General features: G+C 37.7%; 2 protein-coding genes across 4 annotated transcripts in view; one reads left to right on the plus strand and one right to left on the minus strand.

Annotated features, from left to right (window-relative positions):
* The first annotated feature begins 5,669 nt into the window (after positions 1 to 5,669).
* Positions 5,670 to 14,657, plus strand: ly96 (lymphocyte antigen 96). Of its 2 annotated transcripts, XM_073926794.1 has the most exons (6): positions 5,670 to 7,923; positions 8,012 to 9,745; positions 11,040 to 11,123; positions 13,365 to 13,487; positions 13,570 to 13,622; positions 13,762 to 14,657. In XM_073926794.1, exons 2-6 carry the CDS (start codon positions 9,622 to 9,624, stop codon positions 13,897 to 13,899), a joined length of 522 nt encoding a protein of 173 aa, XP_073782895.1. In that variant the 5' UTR covers positions 5,670 to 7,923; positions 8,012 to 9,621; the 3' UTR covers positions 13,900 to 14,657. The 2 variants fall into 2 exon arrangements, with proteins under 2 accessions (XP_073782895.1, XP_068070193.1); XM_068214092.2 differs by having other exon boundaries at positions 5,840 to 9,745.
* A 3,832-nt stretch (positions 14,658 to 18,489) lies between these two features.
* Positions 18,490 to 20,921, minus strand: part of jph1b (junctophilin 1b) — a 33,863-nt gene continuing 31,431 nt past the window's right edge. The window contains exon 6 of one of the 2 annotated variants that reach the window (XM_005163433.6): positions 18,490 to 20,765. The gene's annotated coding sequence lies outside the window, so the exon portion shown is untranslated. The remainder of the gene's footprint in view (positions 20,766 to 20,921) is intronic. The other variant, NM_001044348.1, reaches the window with a different exon arrangement.

The following is a 20,921-nucleotide window of genomic DNA, read 5'->3' on the forward strand; positions in this document are numbered from 1 at the left end:
ACCAGGGGTACATTGAACTTGATATCCAGGTTATGGGTTTGACTTTACCTGGGTGTGGGTTCTTAGTGATACGAGACCAGAAGGAAGGGGAGATTGACTCAGCGCCCCCAGGCATACTTGGTATGAATATAGCACAGCGTTGTAAACAATTAATTTTAGCTGAGTTTGACAATGCTTTGAAGGGGAATTTGGATGCTGAATGGAGAGCTGCCCTCAACAAAGTACAAGAAGCTGCCGCAGTAAAAGCAAACTCTTTGGTCCGGATAGCCAGCACACATAAATTGTATATACCTGCAGCTTCTGTGGCTACAGTTCAGGCCAGAACACCTAAAATACTACCTGAGAGTAAAGACTTATGTTTGTTTGAGCCAGGCCAGTCTTCATTGCCAGGTGGTTTGGTTTTGATCCCTACCTTGGTATCACCTGCAAAGCGGGTCTTCCCGATACAGGTAGTAAATCTATCCCCTGAAGGCGCATGGTTGCCACCCAAAGTGAAGCTAGGTGTACTAGGCCATGGTGGTCATGTCGAGAGTAGCTCCTGTGAAGTTAGATTCCACCAAATTTCTGTTGATCATGAGGAGGTGATGGTTAATCAGAGGTCAATGAAGGGAGTTAGTGGAGATCTGCAATGTCCCTTAGAAAGAGTACAGATTGGTGGTACCCAGGCACAACAGGCAGAGTTGAAGTCACTTCTTAGAAGGTATTTAGATGTATTTGCAGTCACTGAGGAAGACCTAGGTTACACTGAACTAGTGAAGCATGAGATCCCCTTAAATGACGAATTCCCTATCTCACAGTCGTACCGGCGAATACCTCCAAATCAGTTTCAGGAAGTGAAGGACCATATAGCTGGATTGCTCAAAAAGCGTATCATCCAAGAAAGCTCCAGTTCGTTTGCATCTCCAGTGGTGTTAGTTCGAAAGACCGACGGGAGTCTTCGTTTATGCGTTGACTACCGGAAGTTAAATTGTAAAACTAGACGGGATGCGTTCCCATTGCCACGAATAGATGAAAGTTTGGATGCTTTGGGTAGGGCACAGGTGTTCTCGTCCATTGACCTTGCGAGCGGCTATCACCAGGTTGCAGTTCATGAGAAAGATCGCCACAAAACAGCTTTCATTACACCATTTGGCCTGTATGAGTACCAGCGTATGCCGTTTGGCCTATGTAATGCGCCAGCGACATTCCAGCGTCTCATGCAGACCATAATGAGTGACCTGGTCTTTCAAATGGTACTTGTATATTTGGACGATTTGCTTGTGTACTCGAGTACATTTGAGGAACACTTAGTGCGACTTGAGACTGTGTTACAGAGGTTGAGGGAGGCAGGACTTAAGATTAAGGTGGACAAATGTCACTTTTTGCAATCTGAGGTGAGGTTCTTAGGGCAAGTTGTGTCTGCTCAAGGAGTGTCTACAGATCCGGAAAAAAGTGAGTGCAGTGAACCAGTGGCCAGTCCCTAACACTCTAAAAGAGCTGCGATCCTTTTTAGGATTTTGCAGCTACTATCGACGTTTTATTGAGGGTTTCTCCAGAGTTGCAGGTCCGCTTCATGATATTGTCAACACATGCGTTCACCAGAAAAGTGTTGCTCAGGCCAACAAGTTGTTCAAGGACTCCTGGACCATGGAGTGCCAGCAAGCCTTTGAGAAGCTCAAAGAGAAGCTTACCTGTGCTCCTACATTGGGATACGCAGACTTTACCATACCTTTTGTGTTAGAGACAGACGCCAGTAACCTTGGATTAGGTGCTGTGCTATACCAACAGCAAAGGGGACATAAGACTGTGATAGCCTATGCAAGCCGGAGGTTGAGGGGTGCAGAGCGGAATGACAGGAACTACAGTAGTATGAAGCTGGAGCTCCTGGCACTCAAATGGGCTGTAGTGGAAAAGTTTAGGAGTTACCTGCTTGGTTCCAAGTTTACTGTCTTAACGGATAACAATCCCCTCTGCCACCTCAACACAGCTAAGCTAGGTGCTGTTGAACAGAGGTGGGCCGCACAGTTGGCAATATTCGATTTTGAAGTGCAGTACCGCCCTGGGCGGAGCAACACTGCAGCGGATGCCCTATCTCGCCGACCAGGAATGGAAGGTATGGAGGTAGTGACTGAGGATTCAGAGTACGATGGCTGTGTGGCTGTTTGCAGTGAGCTTCGGGTAGGGACTTTAGTGGAGGCCAGCATTGCAGAACAAGTGGCAGGATCTAGAGAGGAAGGAACAGGGCAGCTACAGGAAGCTATGGAGGATGAACACTTTCTGGAGAACACTCCAACATTGCCTGGGTACACCAAGGATGAGCTTTGCCAGTTCCAAAAGGCAGATCCCGTTATTAGCTTGTTTAGACATTTCTGGAACCAAAAAAGGAAACCCACAAAAAATGAGAGAGTGAGCTTGTCCCGATCAGTTCTGGCATTGTTAAAACAGTGGGACAGAATACAAGAGAAAGATGGACTGCTGTACAGGATCATTGATGATGTATTCAATGGGGAATGTCAACAGCTGCTGCTTCCAGCTTGTCTGGTTGAACGGGTCCTACAAAGTGTCCATGACAACATGGGGCATCAGGGGGTAGAAAGGACTTTGGGTCTGCTCAGAAAGCGCTGTTACTGGGTTGGAATGTATAATGCTGTGGATCAGTGGGTGAAAAAGTGCCAGCGGTGTGTGCTATCAAAAATGCCGCAGCCCAAAATAAAGGCACCCTGGACCCCATTCTTAGCTTCTCATCCATTGGAGGTGGTTGCGATGGATTTCACCACACTGGAGCCTGCATCAGATGGGCGAGAGAATGTCTTGGTGGTGACCGATGTATTCACTAAGTTCAGCCAGGCATTCCCTACTCGTGATCAGAAGGCAGATACAACAGCCAAGATCATACTTAAAGAATGGTTCCTCAAGTATGGTGTACCCCAGCGTCTCCATTCAGACCAAGGGAGGAACTTTGAGAGTGCTGTTGTTGCAGAGCTCTGTAAGCTATATGGGGTAAGGAAGTCTCACACTACACCACATCACCCACAGGGAAATGCACAGTGTGAAAGGTTCAACCGAACCTTGCATGATCTTTTACGCTCCCTACCGCCTGACAAAAAACGAAGGTGGCCCGAGTACCTACCTGAGCTAGTGTACGCCTATAATGTCACTCCTCATTCCTCCACCGGGTTCTCCCCTCATTATATGCTCTTTGGTACACAACCGCATTTACCAGTGGATGCTTTGTTGGGTCAGGAACCCATGAGTGAGAAGGAGCCAGCCTGGTTGTCAGTCCATAAAGAGCGACTCCAGGAGGCTCACACACGTGCACGTGAGTACGCTGAGAAGAAGGCAGCAGATCGAGTTGCTAAGCGCCATAATGAGTTATACTGTCCAGAAGTTGCAGTTGGTCAACATGTGTACTTACGGCATCGTCCCCTGGGACGGAACAAGATACAGGATGCTTGGGCACCCACAGCCTATAAGGTGATCGAGGTGCATGGAACAACCTACACTGTGGAGCCAGTGGGAGGTGGCCCGGCAAGACGAGTACATAGGTCTGACATTAGACCCTGTCCGGGACCAGTCCCAATGCCACGGAGAAAAATTAAATCAGTGGAAGAAGTACCTACCTCCATAAAAGGTATGCCCTCATTGGATGCAGAGTGTGTGGTTGTGGAGAACACCCGATTGCATGAAAGTGGCTCAGAAAATCCAGTACGGGAGGAGTCAGTGCAGAGTCAGCTGGACTTGGATCCAGATAGTGGTGTTATGGATGAGATGGAGGAAGCACAGGAGAGAAGTAAGGATCGAGTGATTAATGAAGTAAGCGCAATTGAAGAGCTTTCTCTGCCTAACCCTGAAAGAACTGGTTCACCGATAGAAACGGTGAGTGCTAGACCAGTGCCAGTTCCCAGAAAGCCTAAGACAGAGAGTACTCATGTTGATGCACCTTGTCCATCACCACGCAGAACTCAGCGGTCAACTGCTGGTGTTCATAGTAATCCAAATAAATTGCCAAAGTCAGTTTGCAATGCTGTGAGCCTCAGCCCTGATATTCTGTCCAAGGTGTTAGCAGGTATACTCCTGTACACATCTGAGAAACTTCAAGAAGTAGATGATTAAGGGGGTTTGAAGTCATCGAGGACGTTGACAGTTGGCAAGGGAGAGTGTAACCGGGGTAATATTCATTTGAAATTTAATTAATTTCCCCAGTTATACAACCATATTTAGTTTTGTTTGTTTTTAAGCGCTGCCCCTTTAAGAGTTCACGCACACACAAACGCGGAAAAAAAGGTGCACGTCAGATACAGAGAGCGCGGTGTGAAGCAGTTACAGACAGGGGGAAAGAAAGTTGATACAACTGTTTAAGAGAGAAAGTTTGCAGTTTTGTGTTAACTTGGGAGCAGGTAGCAGATGCAGGTGGTGTGAGTTTGTTTATCTGCTGGCTTAATTTGCTGCTCAGCCGATCATTGTTCCTGCATGTGAGAAATCTCGTTGAGGAAGGAGAATTCAGAGCACGCTAGTGGAGATTGAGCGTGAGTTAACTTAATAACTGTTTTAAGAGTTTGATAATGTTCCAAAATGTTTGATGATGCTGTTTATTCTCTATATAAGCTGTACATACAGTAATAGTTATTCTTTATGCTGTGTTAGAGGGGAGAAGAGCAGTACACAAGATCACACAGGTGCTAACTGCTAATCGCACGTGTGCTTCAGAGAATCAGAACGAGTGAGTTTGCTCATTTTATTTTCATGGAGTGTGATTATGTGTAAGACATGAAAGTTTTGTTCTCAGTGTAACATGTAAACTTATGTGTGGGTCCTGAACACATTACGTTATGTAAAAAATGCCTTTTCATGTGAATTATCATATGTGTGATGTATTGTATGTATTGGAATGTGCTGATTGCTCATTTATTCTGTTTTTTGTTTGCTTTATTAGGCACAGATAAGCCACTGCCGTTGTTTTGCACATATTAAATAGTTTATTAACGTGGTTTTGAACTACTTTAAGTCACATGAGGATTTTGAATTGGATGTTTTGAATACTGTCAACAAATTTATTCTTATAGTTATATATACATTTATTTTTCCTGTTGCTGACCTTTTTTATTTTGCCATAAAGCCAACTTATTTCCCAAACAAAGTAAGTTAATGCTGTGTCTCCTTGAGGCTCAGTCCAGAATAAAAGAATCCATTTTTCTTATAGATGTTTTGGCTGTGTTATTTCCCTGATAAAAGTAGGGTGTTATTGGCCACATCTATATATATATATATATATATATATATATATATATATATATATATATATATATATATATATATATATATATAGTCTTTTCTAGTTTTTTTCTCTTTTTTTAAAAATGTATGTAATATTTTTCCTTATCATAAGTTTGGGCTGCTAATTTTTAGACTTTATTTTTAGAATCTATTTTGTTAGATTTGGAAGACGTGACAAGACACACACAGTAGGTTTCTTTTCTTTTCTTTTTTTTTTTGAAGCAGATTTAGTCTTATTAAAGCAAAAATATTTTCTGTATAATCATTTTTATTTAATTTTTTTGCCATTTTGATAGTAGAAAGATGGATGTAAATCAGGGATGCCCAAACCTGGTCCTGGAGGGCCAGTGTCCTGCAGATTTTAGCTCCAGCCTGCCTCAACACACCTGCATGGATCTTTCTAGAATACTCAGTAAGAGTTTGATTAGCTAGGCGTGTGAGTTTGGAACTAAACTTTGGAGGACACTGACCCCCCAGGACCGAGTTTGGGCACCCCTGATCTATATGTACACAAATTTATGAAATGACCATATTAACTAAAAGATTAGTCTAATTATTGATTTTTTTATTATTTGTTTTTGATTTGTAAATAATCCCTGTGTTTTTCTTCTATTCCAGAAGTTTTAAGCCATAAATTCCCATCAGTGCCAATCAAGTGAACAGCAAGGAGAGATTATTTGTTTTAAATGTATTAAATATCTGCATATTTGTATGTCAGCATATGTTTGAATGATATGTATACAGATACAATTGCAAATAAACGTCCTTTGTTCCAGTTTCCTGTTCTCACAGCTAGCATTTACCATGACAAAAGTGTGGGTCTCAAACTGAATCTGTCGTAAAACAATGCCATACATTGTTAAAGGGAAGAACTGTGTTAGAGAATGGTTACTTTGAATTTTGTTCTGTTTAATTTCTTCCCAGTTTGTGCATTACCATTCAGAAGGGGAGTTATTTTTCCTCTGGTGTTGATTGGTAATAGACATGGCGCTTTGGTGTCCATCGGCTTTTCTTTTTTTAATTACATTATCTTGTATGTCATTTGTGATTGCAGAGAAAAGATTATTATGCTCATCAGAGCACATTAGTTTTTGGTACACCTTTGATGGTAAGTGGAATATCAAATGCTTAAATAAAATCAGGTCCCACTTTATATTTGGTAGCCTTAACTACTATGTACTTGCATAAAAAAGCTTACTGTATAATGTATTGGAGAACACTTCTGGTCCTCTTGAGGTGGAAATTAGGTACAGGTTTGGTGGTTTAAGGGTGGGTGTAAGGGATGATCAACGGTGTAATTCAAAATGTAACTACAGATATTAGTTACAGATGTAATTAAATGCAGGTATTTTATTGATTATTAATACAATGTATATTAATTTTTACACAATGAGTACATTGTACAATTGATTAATTTCAGTTTAAGTACAAAGGCCACCTAATATAAAGTGGGACCAGAAATGACACCTACTTTTTTATTATTTGAATTGATAATGTGACAGATTTCTTATTTTTATTTTTATAAGTGTTTAAGATTTAAGATTATATTAAAATGTAGGTTAAGGTGCTAGATTATAGTCAATCTGTGCAAAGATCCCCGGGAATGCACTGAAAGTGAAATTGTACATATTACAGACATGTCAGACAGTCTTCAGTGCTACATGATCAATGTTGGGGAGTAAACTACTTGCCGTAATAATAATATTAATAAAATAAGTCTATAGTAAAACTCTGTAGTCTGGTTTACACTTAGTTTTCTTGAAGTATTAGTTCACCCAAAATGATAATTTCCTGTTCATTTACTCAGCCTCAGATCATCAAATATGTAGGTGTGTTTCATTCTTCAAAAGATTATTAAAGAAGATTGTTAGCTAAATTGGTGGTCTTTTCTCTTTTGTAATTACTACAATGACAGTCAATTGTTTACAGTTTCTCTGAGATTAGAAATAAACACATACAAACAAGACCAATTCAATAGCCATGGCTCCTGGAGACACTATCACCAAATTGCAGCGAGCGCCTGTAATCACTATCAAAGTGACAATTTTCATTTTTAGGTGAACTATCCTTTTACTACATAGTCTAAATAACCATAAATTCCCTGCATGGCATTTCACATTATTATGTATTTGGCATAATTAAGGCTCTTTTAGTATTTTTTTTTTTTATCATTTATATACATTATATACATTACATCAAATGTTGATAAATAATGCTTATCATGTCAGGTGTGTTTCCGTGATTCCGTGAATGACACTGAGCACCTACATATTAGTGTTTCTCTGCTTGTGGGAAAAGCTGTTTGTTATGTGCACCGGTTCATCATGTGAGTGTCTCATTATCACGTGGTTTTGATGGTGTTTTTGTCTCCGTAACAAAGGTACAGTTAGGAGATGTTAGTACTTTAAAACATGGTGTAATAAATTAATAAAATACGGTAGTAAATTAATATTAAAAGTGCTTCGAAAGGAAATCATTATTATCTTAAATGAAATTATAAAAAATTGTACCACTACAAGGTTTTCAATATCAAATGTCTTTTCATATTTTAAATATTCTTAACAGCCATTTTCTCTGCTTAATCAGGTCCATTGTATTACCTGTCAATGACCATTTCCCCCTGCTCTCAAGGAGTGTCCATGTACACTGTAAATTATACACTAATCCCAAGTAAGTTTAAACGGCAACAAAACTGACATATCTTTACTATCTAATGGACTCTAATTCAATGTGACATCTGCAGTGTGTTCTTTTTCAGTGTTCACAATCACCCGTTTTGGATTTCATGGTATCGTTTATTACAAAGGTCAGATGTGGTTGGAGCATGACCAGCAAGAAGTTCTTTGTGAGGATTACAAAATATGTTACATCATTAAAGGAGGTACTACATGCTTGATTATGTTTCGTGTGTTTTCTTTTTTTGCAGTCATGCAGCTACTGATGACTTTGCTGTTTTGTTTTAGAAACACTGAATGAGACCTTTCCACTTTATATAACAAAATTTGATGGCCCTGTGGTGAGGAAATTAAAATGATCTGAACCAGACATTTAATGTATAATGTCATATTTGTAATGTAGAATACATTTTTCATGATGGGGTAAATAAGATTAAACGCTGTAACAGTAATGCTCATTTTCTTTGCAGGGTGATTATCAGTTTTTTATTACATTGTACATCACTGATGACCTAGACAACAAAATATCTTTAAAATTCAACATCACAATGGAAATAAAAAGTGATGGCAATAAGAACAACCCTTTTTTCCCTCAACTCGGAGGATTGTAGAGCAAGATACGGAGATACAGCTTCTTTTCTTTTACTGTATTTTCTGACATAAACAGCATTGCTGTCCTTCTGTTGAACTGTTTCAGTGTTTAACTTGTTTTATATTTTAAGATGTTTACTAACAAAGTTTGGAAAGAGCACGAACATAATTATTCAGTTTGGCATAGGTGCAAACTTCTCAACCATTCAGCAAATCACATAAACCCTTCCGTTATCTTGGGGACGTTTTATCCACTAAGGGGTGCTGTTGAGTCTTAACGTGGCCACAACTTTTACTCTTTCAGCAAATGGAATGATTCTTAAGGAGACTGATCTTATTTTGACATATTTTGGGGAAATGCTTTGAAAATAAAAACAAACAAACTCAAATGTTTACCCTTTCATTATGTTTGTGACAGTTTTCCCCCCATTGACTTCCATTTTAAAGGCATGTCAGATAAACCTTTGCACCCTTGATACATCTGAGAAAATCTAAACAAGCACCTCAGCTCTCAGAACTACATTGAGTAAACAAAAACATAGTGTTTATGCACATACAATTTGATGGCATACTCCATAGAACTCCATATAAAAGCCCTTTTCTAAAGAGTTAATGGTGCCTACCTTTACACTGTCCTTGATCTGACTTAAAATCACTGTATAAACTGCCATATTGTTATAATTAATGATGGTTTTTTATTGATTTTTTCTTTGATCTATAAAATCATGTAAATAAAAGCTCTGTTTTTTTAGGTTAACATCCAGCATTATAAAAGGCATAAATGCCCATTAAAACAGATATTGGACAGAACAGCAAGAAGATATTTAATTCAGTCATTTCAGTGGACTGTTTTAATGTACTGACTAAAAATCAAATCTTAGAAAATGTTTATGTGAAAACATATGAAACTAAACAAAGTTGTACACAACTCATGACTAAACTTCCTCTTTTCAACAGTTCTCTGTTCTCATAACCTCATGGAAAAAAAAGTCTGTGGCGAGTTTTAAACCAAATTGGATTCACAACAGAGCTCTGGATTTGTTAAAAGAAAAAACTTTTTTAGAGTTACTTTTCACTGTATTGTTCATGACGGGTATCAGATATGGCGCTTTGGTGCCCGTCAGCTTTTCTTTGTTTTATTGCATTATCTTGTATGGCATCTGAGAAAGCAGAAAGAAAATCCTTATGCTCATCAGAACAAGTTAATTTTTGGTACACCTTTGAAGGTAAGTGTAACAACAGATATTTCATCAAAACAAACACAAAAACCATTCAGCGTATGACCCTAAAGCACAAAACAAGTCATAAATGTCAATTTTTTTTTTAAATTGATACATTTTCATTATCTGAAAGCTGAACGAACAAGCTTTTCATTGATTTTCCATGGATACAATTACAAGATACAACTTATGTGAAAATCTGTAATCTGAGGTTTCAAGCAAATCAAATTACTGAGAAACTTAAAGGGTTAGTAAAGTTTTGATACATATACGGTGGACATTTTTCAGAATATCTACATGGAACATGACCTTTATTTTTTATTTTAATGATTTTGATTCTAATGAATAAAAAAAAAAAATCATAAAAATTTGTACCCATAACATTGCAACATACTCCAGTGGTCCCCGGTCTCATGGATTTAAGTAAAATTTGGTCCATTAGCAAATATGAGATCATGTGTTTAGTGTTTACTAAAATACACTATCTATGAAGAGTCTTGTAAGCATTTTTTAACCATAACTCTGTACTAATGCATTAAATCAAATGTTATGATTGTTAACATTTGTTATTACACTACGAGTTAACATAAACTATGAAATCCTTTATTTTTATGAACTAACATTAGCAAAGACCAATAAATACTGTAATAATTTAATTATTCAATGTTTGTTCATGTTAGACAATACATTAAATAATCAAGTAATTCAGTGTGGCATGATCCAGAATCTTTATCTAAATATGCAGATTTTTATTCTCAAGAAGGATTATCTATATGCTATAAATAATTGTACCGCTTTACATTTAATTTTGAATCTGTATAAATAGAAAGGATAAAAAATTGACCCCCCCCCAAAAAAAAGGAACTTATTTGAAACCTGTATAATAATTGTAACAGTTACTGTCACTTATGATCTGATTTGATGGATCCTTTATAAATAAAACTATATTTCTTAAAATAAAAATACACTAATGTGCACTATTAGTATTAGTTTAACAACAAAGGACTTAACATTTAATATTACATGTATGTAGAATAGGGTGGAGGGCGGTTTGAATATGTATTAAATATATATGTTTGTTAGATTTATCTGCTTGGTTAATGGTTTTTTATTTTTTTATTTTTTATTTTTTTTGCTGTTGTTGGTCTAAAATATGCAGATAATGTGCCCCATCTACAAATCTCTAAATAAAATATAACAGGACAATCAATCCACAGAAGATGATATTATTCAATATAAATATTTGAAATGTCTTCACATTATTTTCACAATTAACAGCCAATATTCTCTCTTTTATCAGGACCATTGCATTACCTGTCAATGACTGTTTCCCCCTGCTCTTTGGGAGTGTCTTTGTACTTTATAAATTTGACGCTAATCCCAAGTAAGTTTCTGAAATATTTTATGCTGATTTATTATTTATTGATATTGATGTTCCACAAAAAAAACTTTATTTTGTTTATCCTTTATTGTAGCAGGATAGATAAATTATCTTTTCTTCCAGGGAGTCCTGTCTAAAATGGCAGTGTTAAAAGGTTCAAATTAAAGACTAAGACACAATTTAGCTCTGTTCTCCTAAAACATTTAAAATAAAAAATTAAAATAAACAATCAATCACAACAAGCACGTTTCATTTAGCGTAGACCATGAGATCCAAGTGGGGGGTCTTTCCATCATCACAATGCTCTGCCTCTCGTATACCATAATGAAGGAGCAAAAAAAAAAAGAGAAGGCAGTTTTGCTTGCCTCTGAATGAACTTATGGAACATTTCAAATGCATTTGGCAGAATATCTAATACTATAGCTGCAAGTGTAAAAGGACAAAAGACTAGTCAAAAAAAGCCTTGCAGCAGCTTATATGCACATTCCTCCTTTTAGTGAGCACCATTTCGTACAGTGTACAATGATAAGTGCGTGAAAACAAGCCAACAAGATATACATAATCCAACTTTTTTCGTGAAGATAAACTTGTATGTAGATCACATCACCATGATCTAACACTGAAATAAAGCAACGTTGTATGTTTCTCATACTTGATTTAAAAGGAAAACATTTTTAAAGGGATATAGTGAATAATTAATAGTAGTCAATTCACTTTAATAAGGCTTTTGGAATTGTTAGTCCAAACCGCATGTTCGAATGTACTCTCCTTGTTCCATTGACATTTAATGATTGTTTAGCTGTTTTTGGAGTGTCAGGATAGCATGAAAAAATGTCATGAAAATGCTTTCACACCATCTTCTGGAGAGCAGCAGCTCGTTTGCATTTAAAGTGATAAATAAAAACTCATCCACATCCACATTTCTCTCCTGAAAGTCTTATTTCAAAGTTGCAAATCAAAATGTTCATGTCAAAGGTTTGGCAAAATTGGTTATAACAAAACTTGATTATAATAAACATGGACATACAGTACATAAATCAAACTTTACTTTTTTATAATAAATAATTAAATTGATGGTTTAATTGATAGTCGCCTCACAGCAAGAAGATCACTGGTTTGAGTCCCTGCTGGGTTGCAGGGGTGCAGTTGGCAATGCAGTTGTCATTTCTGTTTGGAGCTTGCATGTGTTTCCTCCGGGTGCTCCGGTTTCCCTCACAGTCCAAGGACGTGCTTTAAGTCAAATGGAGAAAATAAATTGGCTGAAGTGTATGAGTTTGTATACTGTAGGTGTTTCCCAGTACGGGGTTGCAGCTGGAAGGGCATCCACTGTGTAAAACATATACTGGTACTGTCGTTCGTTTCATTCCGCTGTGGCGGGCCTTGATAAATAGAGGGACTAAGCCAAAGGAAAATGAATGAATAATTGAATTGATTTAAGTGTCTACAACAACAAAAAGCACAACCAGATGTAAGTTTAAAGTAACATGGTGTAAAATATAGAGCAGTCTAATATGAGAAATGTCATTGTCTATAATACATCAGCTGCCAATATTTTTTTATTAAGAGTGGCCTTTCTACTTCACAACTCATTCAAGTTTTGGGCTTGATTTAAGCAAAAATGAACGCATCTTTAGCAAGAAACACGGGAAAATATAAAGGAGACCTTAACCTTTTTTATTTATGAATAAAAATGTTAAATTTAATATAAGAAAAAAGCTAAGCATTTAACAGAAAAAAGGATTGTCATGATAGAAAATAATGCATCCTTAATTCAATTTCCTCTACAAAGGCACAAAACAAGCAAGTCAGGATACATTTTGTGAATCTTTTACAATTTGTAAAGTTTAACCCTTTACCATTCTTTTTCATTCCACAAAACATTCTTTACAGTGAAAAAGTACTTTAAATTGGCCAAAGATTCTTGTACATTCAGTTCACTGAAAAGTTATTTGAGAAACCAAAAATAATTCTATGCTGTTAGAAAATGTTGCATTTTAGTTTTTGAGAGTGACTGTCACTATACTAAAAAAAACTAGTTTCTGTAAAATTGTTGCAAATAATTTACATGGGTAACAAACACATTAAATTGAGTAATGTATAACTAATTTTGTTTGTTTAAATTCAACATATAAATTGTTTACAGCCACTTAATTTTTTAGTAAACCCAAAGAATCATCTTTAAATCATTCTTTTTTCATCTAACAGTAACATTACTACTGGAAACTTTGATGTGTCCCTTTTCAGTGTTCACAATCACTCGTTTTGGATTTCATGGTGTTGTTTACTACAAAGGTCAGATGTGGTTGGAACATGAAGTGCCAAATGTTCTTTGTGAGGATTACAAAATATGTCACATCATCAAAGGAGGTACCACATGTTTAAATATGTTTCATGCATTTGCTTTAATTGTGGCCATGCAGCTAATGCTGGCTTTCCTTCTTTGTTTCAGAAACACTGCGTGAGACTTTCCCAGTCATTATAAGGAAGATTGATGGCCCTGAGGTGAGCAATTAACATGCTTTATCTGCTCCAGAAATTAAATCAAACAAATTATCATAACTAATAAATATATTAGTGCCTAAATAATAAAAATAATAATATAAAGCTATGATCTTGTATATTTTGCTCCTTTACTTTGCAGGGAGAGTATCAAATTCACCTGACCGTGAACATTACTGATGACCTTGAAATGAAAGAGACTATACACTTCAACATGACCGTAGAAGTGAAAACTGGTGGAAATAAAAGCTTTTTTTCCCCACAGATAGGACGGCTGTAGGACAAAATACATATTTCTTTAATTGCTTACTACAGACTTTAGTCCCTGTGTGAATAAAATGACTGATGCTGCCAGTCTTTGTAGTGCATTTTGATACCAGTTGGTATTTTAAGCATATTTATATTCCTCCAAACAGGACAAAGCCCCCCTTCAGCAATTTGACAATTAGAAACTTGATTCTTCTTCCAGGATTTCTGCATTTTCAGCTGCTGAGTGTCATCATTCATTCAGAACGCTTGAAGATTGAACTGAAATATTTAAAGGAGGTTATAAAAAGAGACCTGAAAACTTAATTCACAGTGTCACTGTCCTATTATTGCATGCAAATGGAAATATATAGATATAATATTTTTTAGCACAGACACTTCAAAGCAAGAAGGTCACTGGTTCGAGTCCTGGCTGGGTCAGTTGGCATTTCTGTGTGGAGTTGTTGCATGATTTTCCCATGTTTGTGTGGGTTTCCCCCACAAGTCCAAAGACATGTGGTATAGGTGAATTGAATAAACTAAATTGTCCGTAGTGTATGAGTGTGTAGAGGTGTTTTCCAGTGCTGAGTTGTGGCTGAAAGGGCAAATGCCGTGTAAAACATATGTCAGGATAGTTGGCGGTTCATTCCACTGGGGCTACCACTGAAATAGAGACTAAGCTGAAGGAAAATAGAACGAATGAATATTTTTATTTGAAATTTACATGAAATGATAAACAGGACAGATTTTATTTGTGATCTAAATCTTGTACCGTTATAAATGTCTTTGCTGTATTTTGTGTTCAATTGGTCCTTGCTGAAAAAAGTATTTCTTTCAAAAACAATTTCAAAGTTGACTTACTGTACTGGAATAACACAAGACAAGTGAAATCTCCAGTGAGCAGCACATAGCAGACACATGCAGTATTTGAGGGTTTGTGGGTGTTCTATATACAGTCTGTGCTGAAACTCAGCTCTTGTGAGTTGGCATATTCACAGTGGGATTGTGGCTCTTGCAGGCCTGACGAGCAAGAGCAGGTGCCTCAGGACAGGCTGACCTCGCAGCTTTGACCCATGGGGGACGATCAATCTAGATCTAATGGCAGAGAGGGGTAAGAGTACAGGGGTAATTAGGGAGTGTCCGTACTTCCCTAAAACTCATCACTTTTCTTACTGTATTACAAAAGAAAAATTGAGGTAAAAAATATTTAGATTTTGGAATTGTGAACAAATTGTTATCTTCATGTGAATGATTATTGTCAAAAAAAAACAAACAAAAAAAAAACATTTGATATGATATTAAAGAAATCATCCTAAAGATCAAATCATTTGAGTTTCTTGAACACAAAATTAGATATTTGGAAGAAAATTGGTAACCAAAAAGTTGATGGTCATGCCGGACTTACACAACAAGAAAAAAGGTGATGGTTAATGTGAACCAACAATTGTTTGGTCATCAGAATTACTCAAAATACATCTTTTTTTTATGTGTTAAAAAAGTTGGGATTTTAATTTTAGGGGTCCACTATCAGTCAAATTTAAGTATTGCACTTTTTTGGGGAAAACAAATAAGTTGCTGTGTACAGTAGATAAACATGGAAAATGACTTCTTGTTTCAAGACTGTATCCAATCCATTCACAATGCCTCTTTACCGCAAACCTTTTCTTTAAAAGAAGTGAAGACCTGTGAAATATGAGCCGCTGAGTGTAGTTTGAGATGGTTGACGTTTCTCAATGTCTCCCATTCACATGCCACGAATTCTGTGTAACCAATGCTGTTTGACCTTGGCGATTCCCACAGAATATTTCTCAAACTACCCAGCCTCTAAGTTTGTCTCAGCCATTTAAATTTCGAAATATGACGCAATAAAATGGCGGAGGAAATTCCGCCAATGCCGACCCTGTGATGCCACGTAACCACCATGCGTGATCCTCTTCCTGTCCGTGCGTCAGCAATGGGATATTGAGGTAAAACGTCATGTGAGATCAGACGGCCGATCAGAAACAGAACTTTGTGTGTTATGTCTGTTGGCGGAGGCTCTATTTCAGTCTCTTTCTATATTAGCTGGTCCACTATGGGGTCCGTGCTCACATGCTAAAAGAGAACAACAAAGCAGCTGCTGGGTGACCTTCCACTCTCTCTGGTGAGACGGCATAGGCTGGCGCAATACTCAAATACGGCCCTCTACCAGCCAACAGCAGCTGCTTCACACTATTTTGGTCTTAGGATCACCGCAGCAATCCTCCAGACAAGGAACAATTTTCACACTCAAGGGGGAAGGAGTGCTTGGAAATAAAACATATCTGTAAGCCTGCTAGAGAGACGTGGAAGTAACAGGAGCCCCTGTATGAGCTTTTCTCTCTCTAATAATTTTCTGTTTTAAAGGCGGCGTGTAATTGAAGTATTTTTTATGTTAGAATCAGTGTGTTAGCCTTAAGGAAATCTATAAGCTAGTGTGGTTAAAAATAGTGACAATCGCATTTAGAAGATGTAAACATTTCATACTTTAGTTTCTCAGCAAATCTTCTGACCAATAAAAAGCCCTATAGTATCTCACATGTCCTGTCCACTTTATAATGCTTTATTTGCGTTGCATTTGATGTGCTTTAGCCGTAGACTGTAAAAATATGGACGTAGTATCTGTGACATCATCCATAGGTTTCTGATAAACATAAATGAATAGGTATGTATGACCAACCATCGCCATTTTGTTCATGCGTCATTGCACCAACCGCAGGTAACCAAACGGGCAAAGTTCGGTGCATGAGCGGAGCTACAGATGTCTGTTAGCATTTTGCTTGGATTAATTTTTTTTTTTTTTTTTTGGAGGAGGGGTGGGGGCACCTAACACTTTCTTACCTGTAACTCGTTTGTGTTCTGACCATATGTGCTTGTTTGTACACTATATTAATAAAATCTTTTTGGTTGTTTAAAAACACTGTTAATATAGTCAAGTATAGTCTGTGTTAGTAAATGCAAGGCTATTTATTTCTGAAATCCAGGCAACACTTCATGACAACGTTTCAGATGACTGTTCTAGAATTTTTAGGAATAAGAATTTCACTCACCTGGAAAAAGGAGGTCACTTGACTGGTTTGTGAGCTTGAAATAATCCCAAAAAGGCAATTGACTGTATAAAGCCAAATAGCACAAAACAAAAACACAATATATATGCCGAGCTCAGCAGCTAATCAACGTGAATCAGCTGAGGTGACGCAACGACGATCAGCAAAATGTAGCCATCACTCAAATGGCCACGCCCTTAATTATGCAGACTTAATAAACATAAATGAAATGCATGAGTTATAAAAAAATTCACCCTCCTCACAGTTGTCATGAAGGGTAATATTAGCTATATGCACCAAACCATATAAGGCTGTAAACATGTTTTTATCAGCTGCAAAACTGGCCAATATAGCATTGCAGTCAGTCAACATCTGGAGTTCCTGGAGCCAGCATATAAGGGCCAGTCAATGAATAGCTGTTTCGGTTACTTCCGTATAGGCTTCACAAGGGAGAGCGGGTTGTTGCCGCTTGGTTTAAGCTCAAGCACTCTAACTGGAAGAGCTGTGATTACAAATAACTAAATGCTATTGGCTGTTTTTCAAAAAGGGGAGGGGCTACACTTTGTCCCGCCCTGTCTTTATGTTTCAGTTGAGATTGTGTTAAACACTGAATGAAAATCTTAAATTTCAAAGCACTTCATGATACCTTTATTGTTTCTGTGACCTTATTTTTTACAGATGCTGGTTTTTCTCAAGGTTTTTTTCCTTCACTTCTGTCAATTGGTGAAGTTTGTTCCTCGCCACTGTTGCCACTCGCTTGCTTGGTTTGGGACTGCGCATCAATGGATTTGCTCTGCAGTGTTTGGACTTTCAGCAGTGAAAATTAAACCACACTGAACTGAACTAAACTGAACTTCAACTGTAAAATCTGGACTGACACAGTTTCACTTTACTAGAACTTCTATGTTAAGCTGCTTTGACACAATCTACAGTGTAAAAGCACTAGAGGAATAAACATGATTTGAATTGAATTGAATCTAATCAGCCTTGTATTGAAAGTAGTCTGGTAGTGGTGTTATGGTGTGGTGGGATATTTTTGCCACACTTTGGCCTGCTAGTGCCAACTAAGCATTGTTTAGACACTACATGCCTTTTTGTTGTCAAAAACTACCCAAATCATGGAACTATCATTCAGCGTTTCCCAGCCTTCGGCACCTAGACTGCAGCTCTGCACAAGAAGTTTGGCCAGAAGAAAAATGGTCACACCCAACTGAGCCTCGTTTCTCGAGTTTTTTTCCCTTCACTTTCGTTCATTGGTAAAGTTTGTTCAATGCCAATGTTGCCACTGGCCTGCTTGGTTTGGGACTGGAGCTGAGCATCGATGGATTTGCTTTTCAGTGTTTGGACTTTCAGCAGTGAAAATTAGACACTGAACTGAACTTCAACTCTGAAAACTGGACTGACACAGTTTCAGTTTACTAGAACATTTGTGTTAAGCTGCTTTGAAACAATCTACATTGTAAAAGCACAAGAGAAATAAACATGAATTAAATTAGATATGATTTAGGGTGGGTGTTGGTCAACAAAATTGGAAAAAACAATGTCAGGACAGGCTTCAAGACTTTGCAAAGTCACCTTTTTAATTGTATCAATAATTTTCCAAAAAAATATCATATATCTTTAAACATAGTTTTCAGTTCCAGTAAGGTGTGTGGGGCAGTTCATATCAAAACTTGTAACATTTTTGTTCCATCTTAAGAATGAACACAATACATTCAAATCAGTTTGAAAATAATACAGATTAAAGCCATTTCAAATGCTGTGTTTAACCCTTTCGTGCTGTTGCAGGCCATTTATTTATTTAGCCATTTTATTAATCTTTTTTTTTTTTTTACTGATTCTTCTTTTTTTATATCAATTAAACCCAGTAAAATATATGCTGGATCTTAAAAATCATATCAGCAGGAAAGAGTTAAGTCAAACACTTTTTACTTCAGAAAAAAAAAACAAATACAGAAATTTGTCTGGTAAAAAGATGCTTAGAAACAAAATGACAACAATCTATATTGTTTAACATCTGCCAAATTGCATGGGGAACTTTTAATGACATCTAAAATGTACCAGGATGGAATATAAACAGAAATAGAAAAAAACAACAACAACAACACAATTAGCCATGTACATAGCCAATGAGTGTAAATCAAAGGTGTTTCCTTTCCCCTGCCACAAAAAAGATAATCTTTCTTTAAAAATAAGTCTGTTCTACTTTTGAAGATTAATCTCTCTTGTCAAAAGACAAGCCACCATCCATTCTGTTGCTCTTCTCTTCCCTCCTCCTTCACTCTCACATACTCTCGCAGTCTGACAAAACCTCTGTAAAAACAGTCACCCTGTTACTGCTGAAATTCATGCTTCACACGACACATACAGACCCCCATCGCTAGCCGCCAAATACACCATGCACACTGGATGACTGAATCAGTCAGCAAAAGATGCGGTGCTGTAATTTTAGTCAAGGCCATTAAGTGTCCAACTGTCGACTAAATATATTCTGACTTTGTATATAAAATAGATCTATTAATACGTATGCATTTGTCGTTTAAATGTGCACAATAATTGCAACCACATCCTCATGCACCACCAGACCAAAGTATTGGAGAATAACAGCAGATTTCCACAAAATTCCCAATTAAGACAGCATTTGAAAAAATCACATATCGTCTGAGGTAAACTAGAACACTGGTACAAATTCTTTAAAGGCAACCATCTCTACATTCGCATATTCAACCAGTGGGTCGACCTGAATGTATTCAACACAATTTAGCAGGCATAACATTGAGGCAGGTACCGCTCTGCGCAATAAGGGGGTAGGCGAGGATTTTTTTGTGGGGGGTTTAGAGGGCACAGTCTCAGGCCATGAAGATTAAAGGTGCAAAATGTCACAATTAGTAATTTCTCTAAAAATAAAAGCCATGCATTATATCCTACACTAAGTACAATGTCAAACATACTCCCTTAAAGTGTTCGAAAGAAACACATAATTTCACAATAATGATTCAAATAAATATATATATTAAATTCAAACCACACACTGCACTGATATTTAAATAAATAATAGATTTTTTTCTCCTTCTCTGTTGGACATGTTACAAATGTGACATGCTGTTATTTGAATTACAAGAACAAGAATGCAACGGACTAGCGATATTTTCATCATCTACAGGTGTAGAGAAAAAAACCAACACAACAGAAAACAAACAAACCAACAAACGAACGAAAACGAAGTCGTTAAACCAGTACCATGCACAGGCATGTCATGGATGAATCTCCTAAAACAGGAGCAGGAGATGTTAGACAAGGCTGTAGAGATGGGTAATGGAATAAGACTGGCAAGTGACCCTTTCAAAATGTGCATGGTGTTTTGAACCAAGCGGAAAGCGGACACTGGTACACACTCCTGCTGCCCACACACACTGGCAACCCACTGCACATCTCCCCTTTAAAACGTCAGTTGGTAAAATAGTAAGGCAGCTGTTCGCTTCCGTCAACTGAAAGTGCATCTCCGAACATATCCAGTTAAGTCCCCCCATTCCACCCCTCCCCGCAGAGCAGCGGGGTGGACATGCACTTGACTGGGTACGGCTTGGATCAGCAGATTCTTTTTCTTTCCCAACGACTGCTTGCTTCAGCTTTCAGAGCCCAAGCGAGTCACAAATCATCGCCAGAGGAACTGGGCTGGCTCAGGCCGAATGGTCCGGGTTTCGTCTTTCTCCCATGATTTCATTCGTCCAGTCCTTTGCCTGTGTCTGAGTCTGACTGGCGCCATTTTGTTTTAAAGGCCATTGACGCAACTGCGGAGAATTAGGGGCCTATGCCGCTAGTTTTCATGAGCTCACTGAAGGGTCGAAACAGTTAGAGGGTAAGTAATTATGTTGAATAACATTCAGGCACAGCTGCAATTACATGGCAAGAGTAAGGTAGACTAATATTTAGGGGGCAAAAGATCAGGTTCTATGGCAACCTGCAAAATCCTCCATCTGAGTGCGAGAGT

Source organism: Danio rerio, chromosome 2 (genome assembly GCF_049306965.1).
Source record: "Danio rerio strain Tuebingen ecotype United States chromosome 2, GRCz12tu, whole genome shotgun sequence".
Lineage (NCBI taxonomy): Eukaryota > Metazoa > Chordata > Actinopteri > Cypriniformes > Danionidae > Danio > Danio rerio.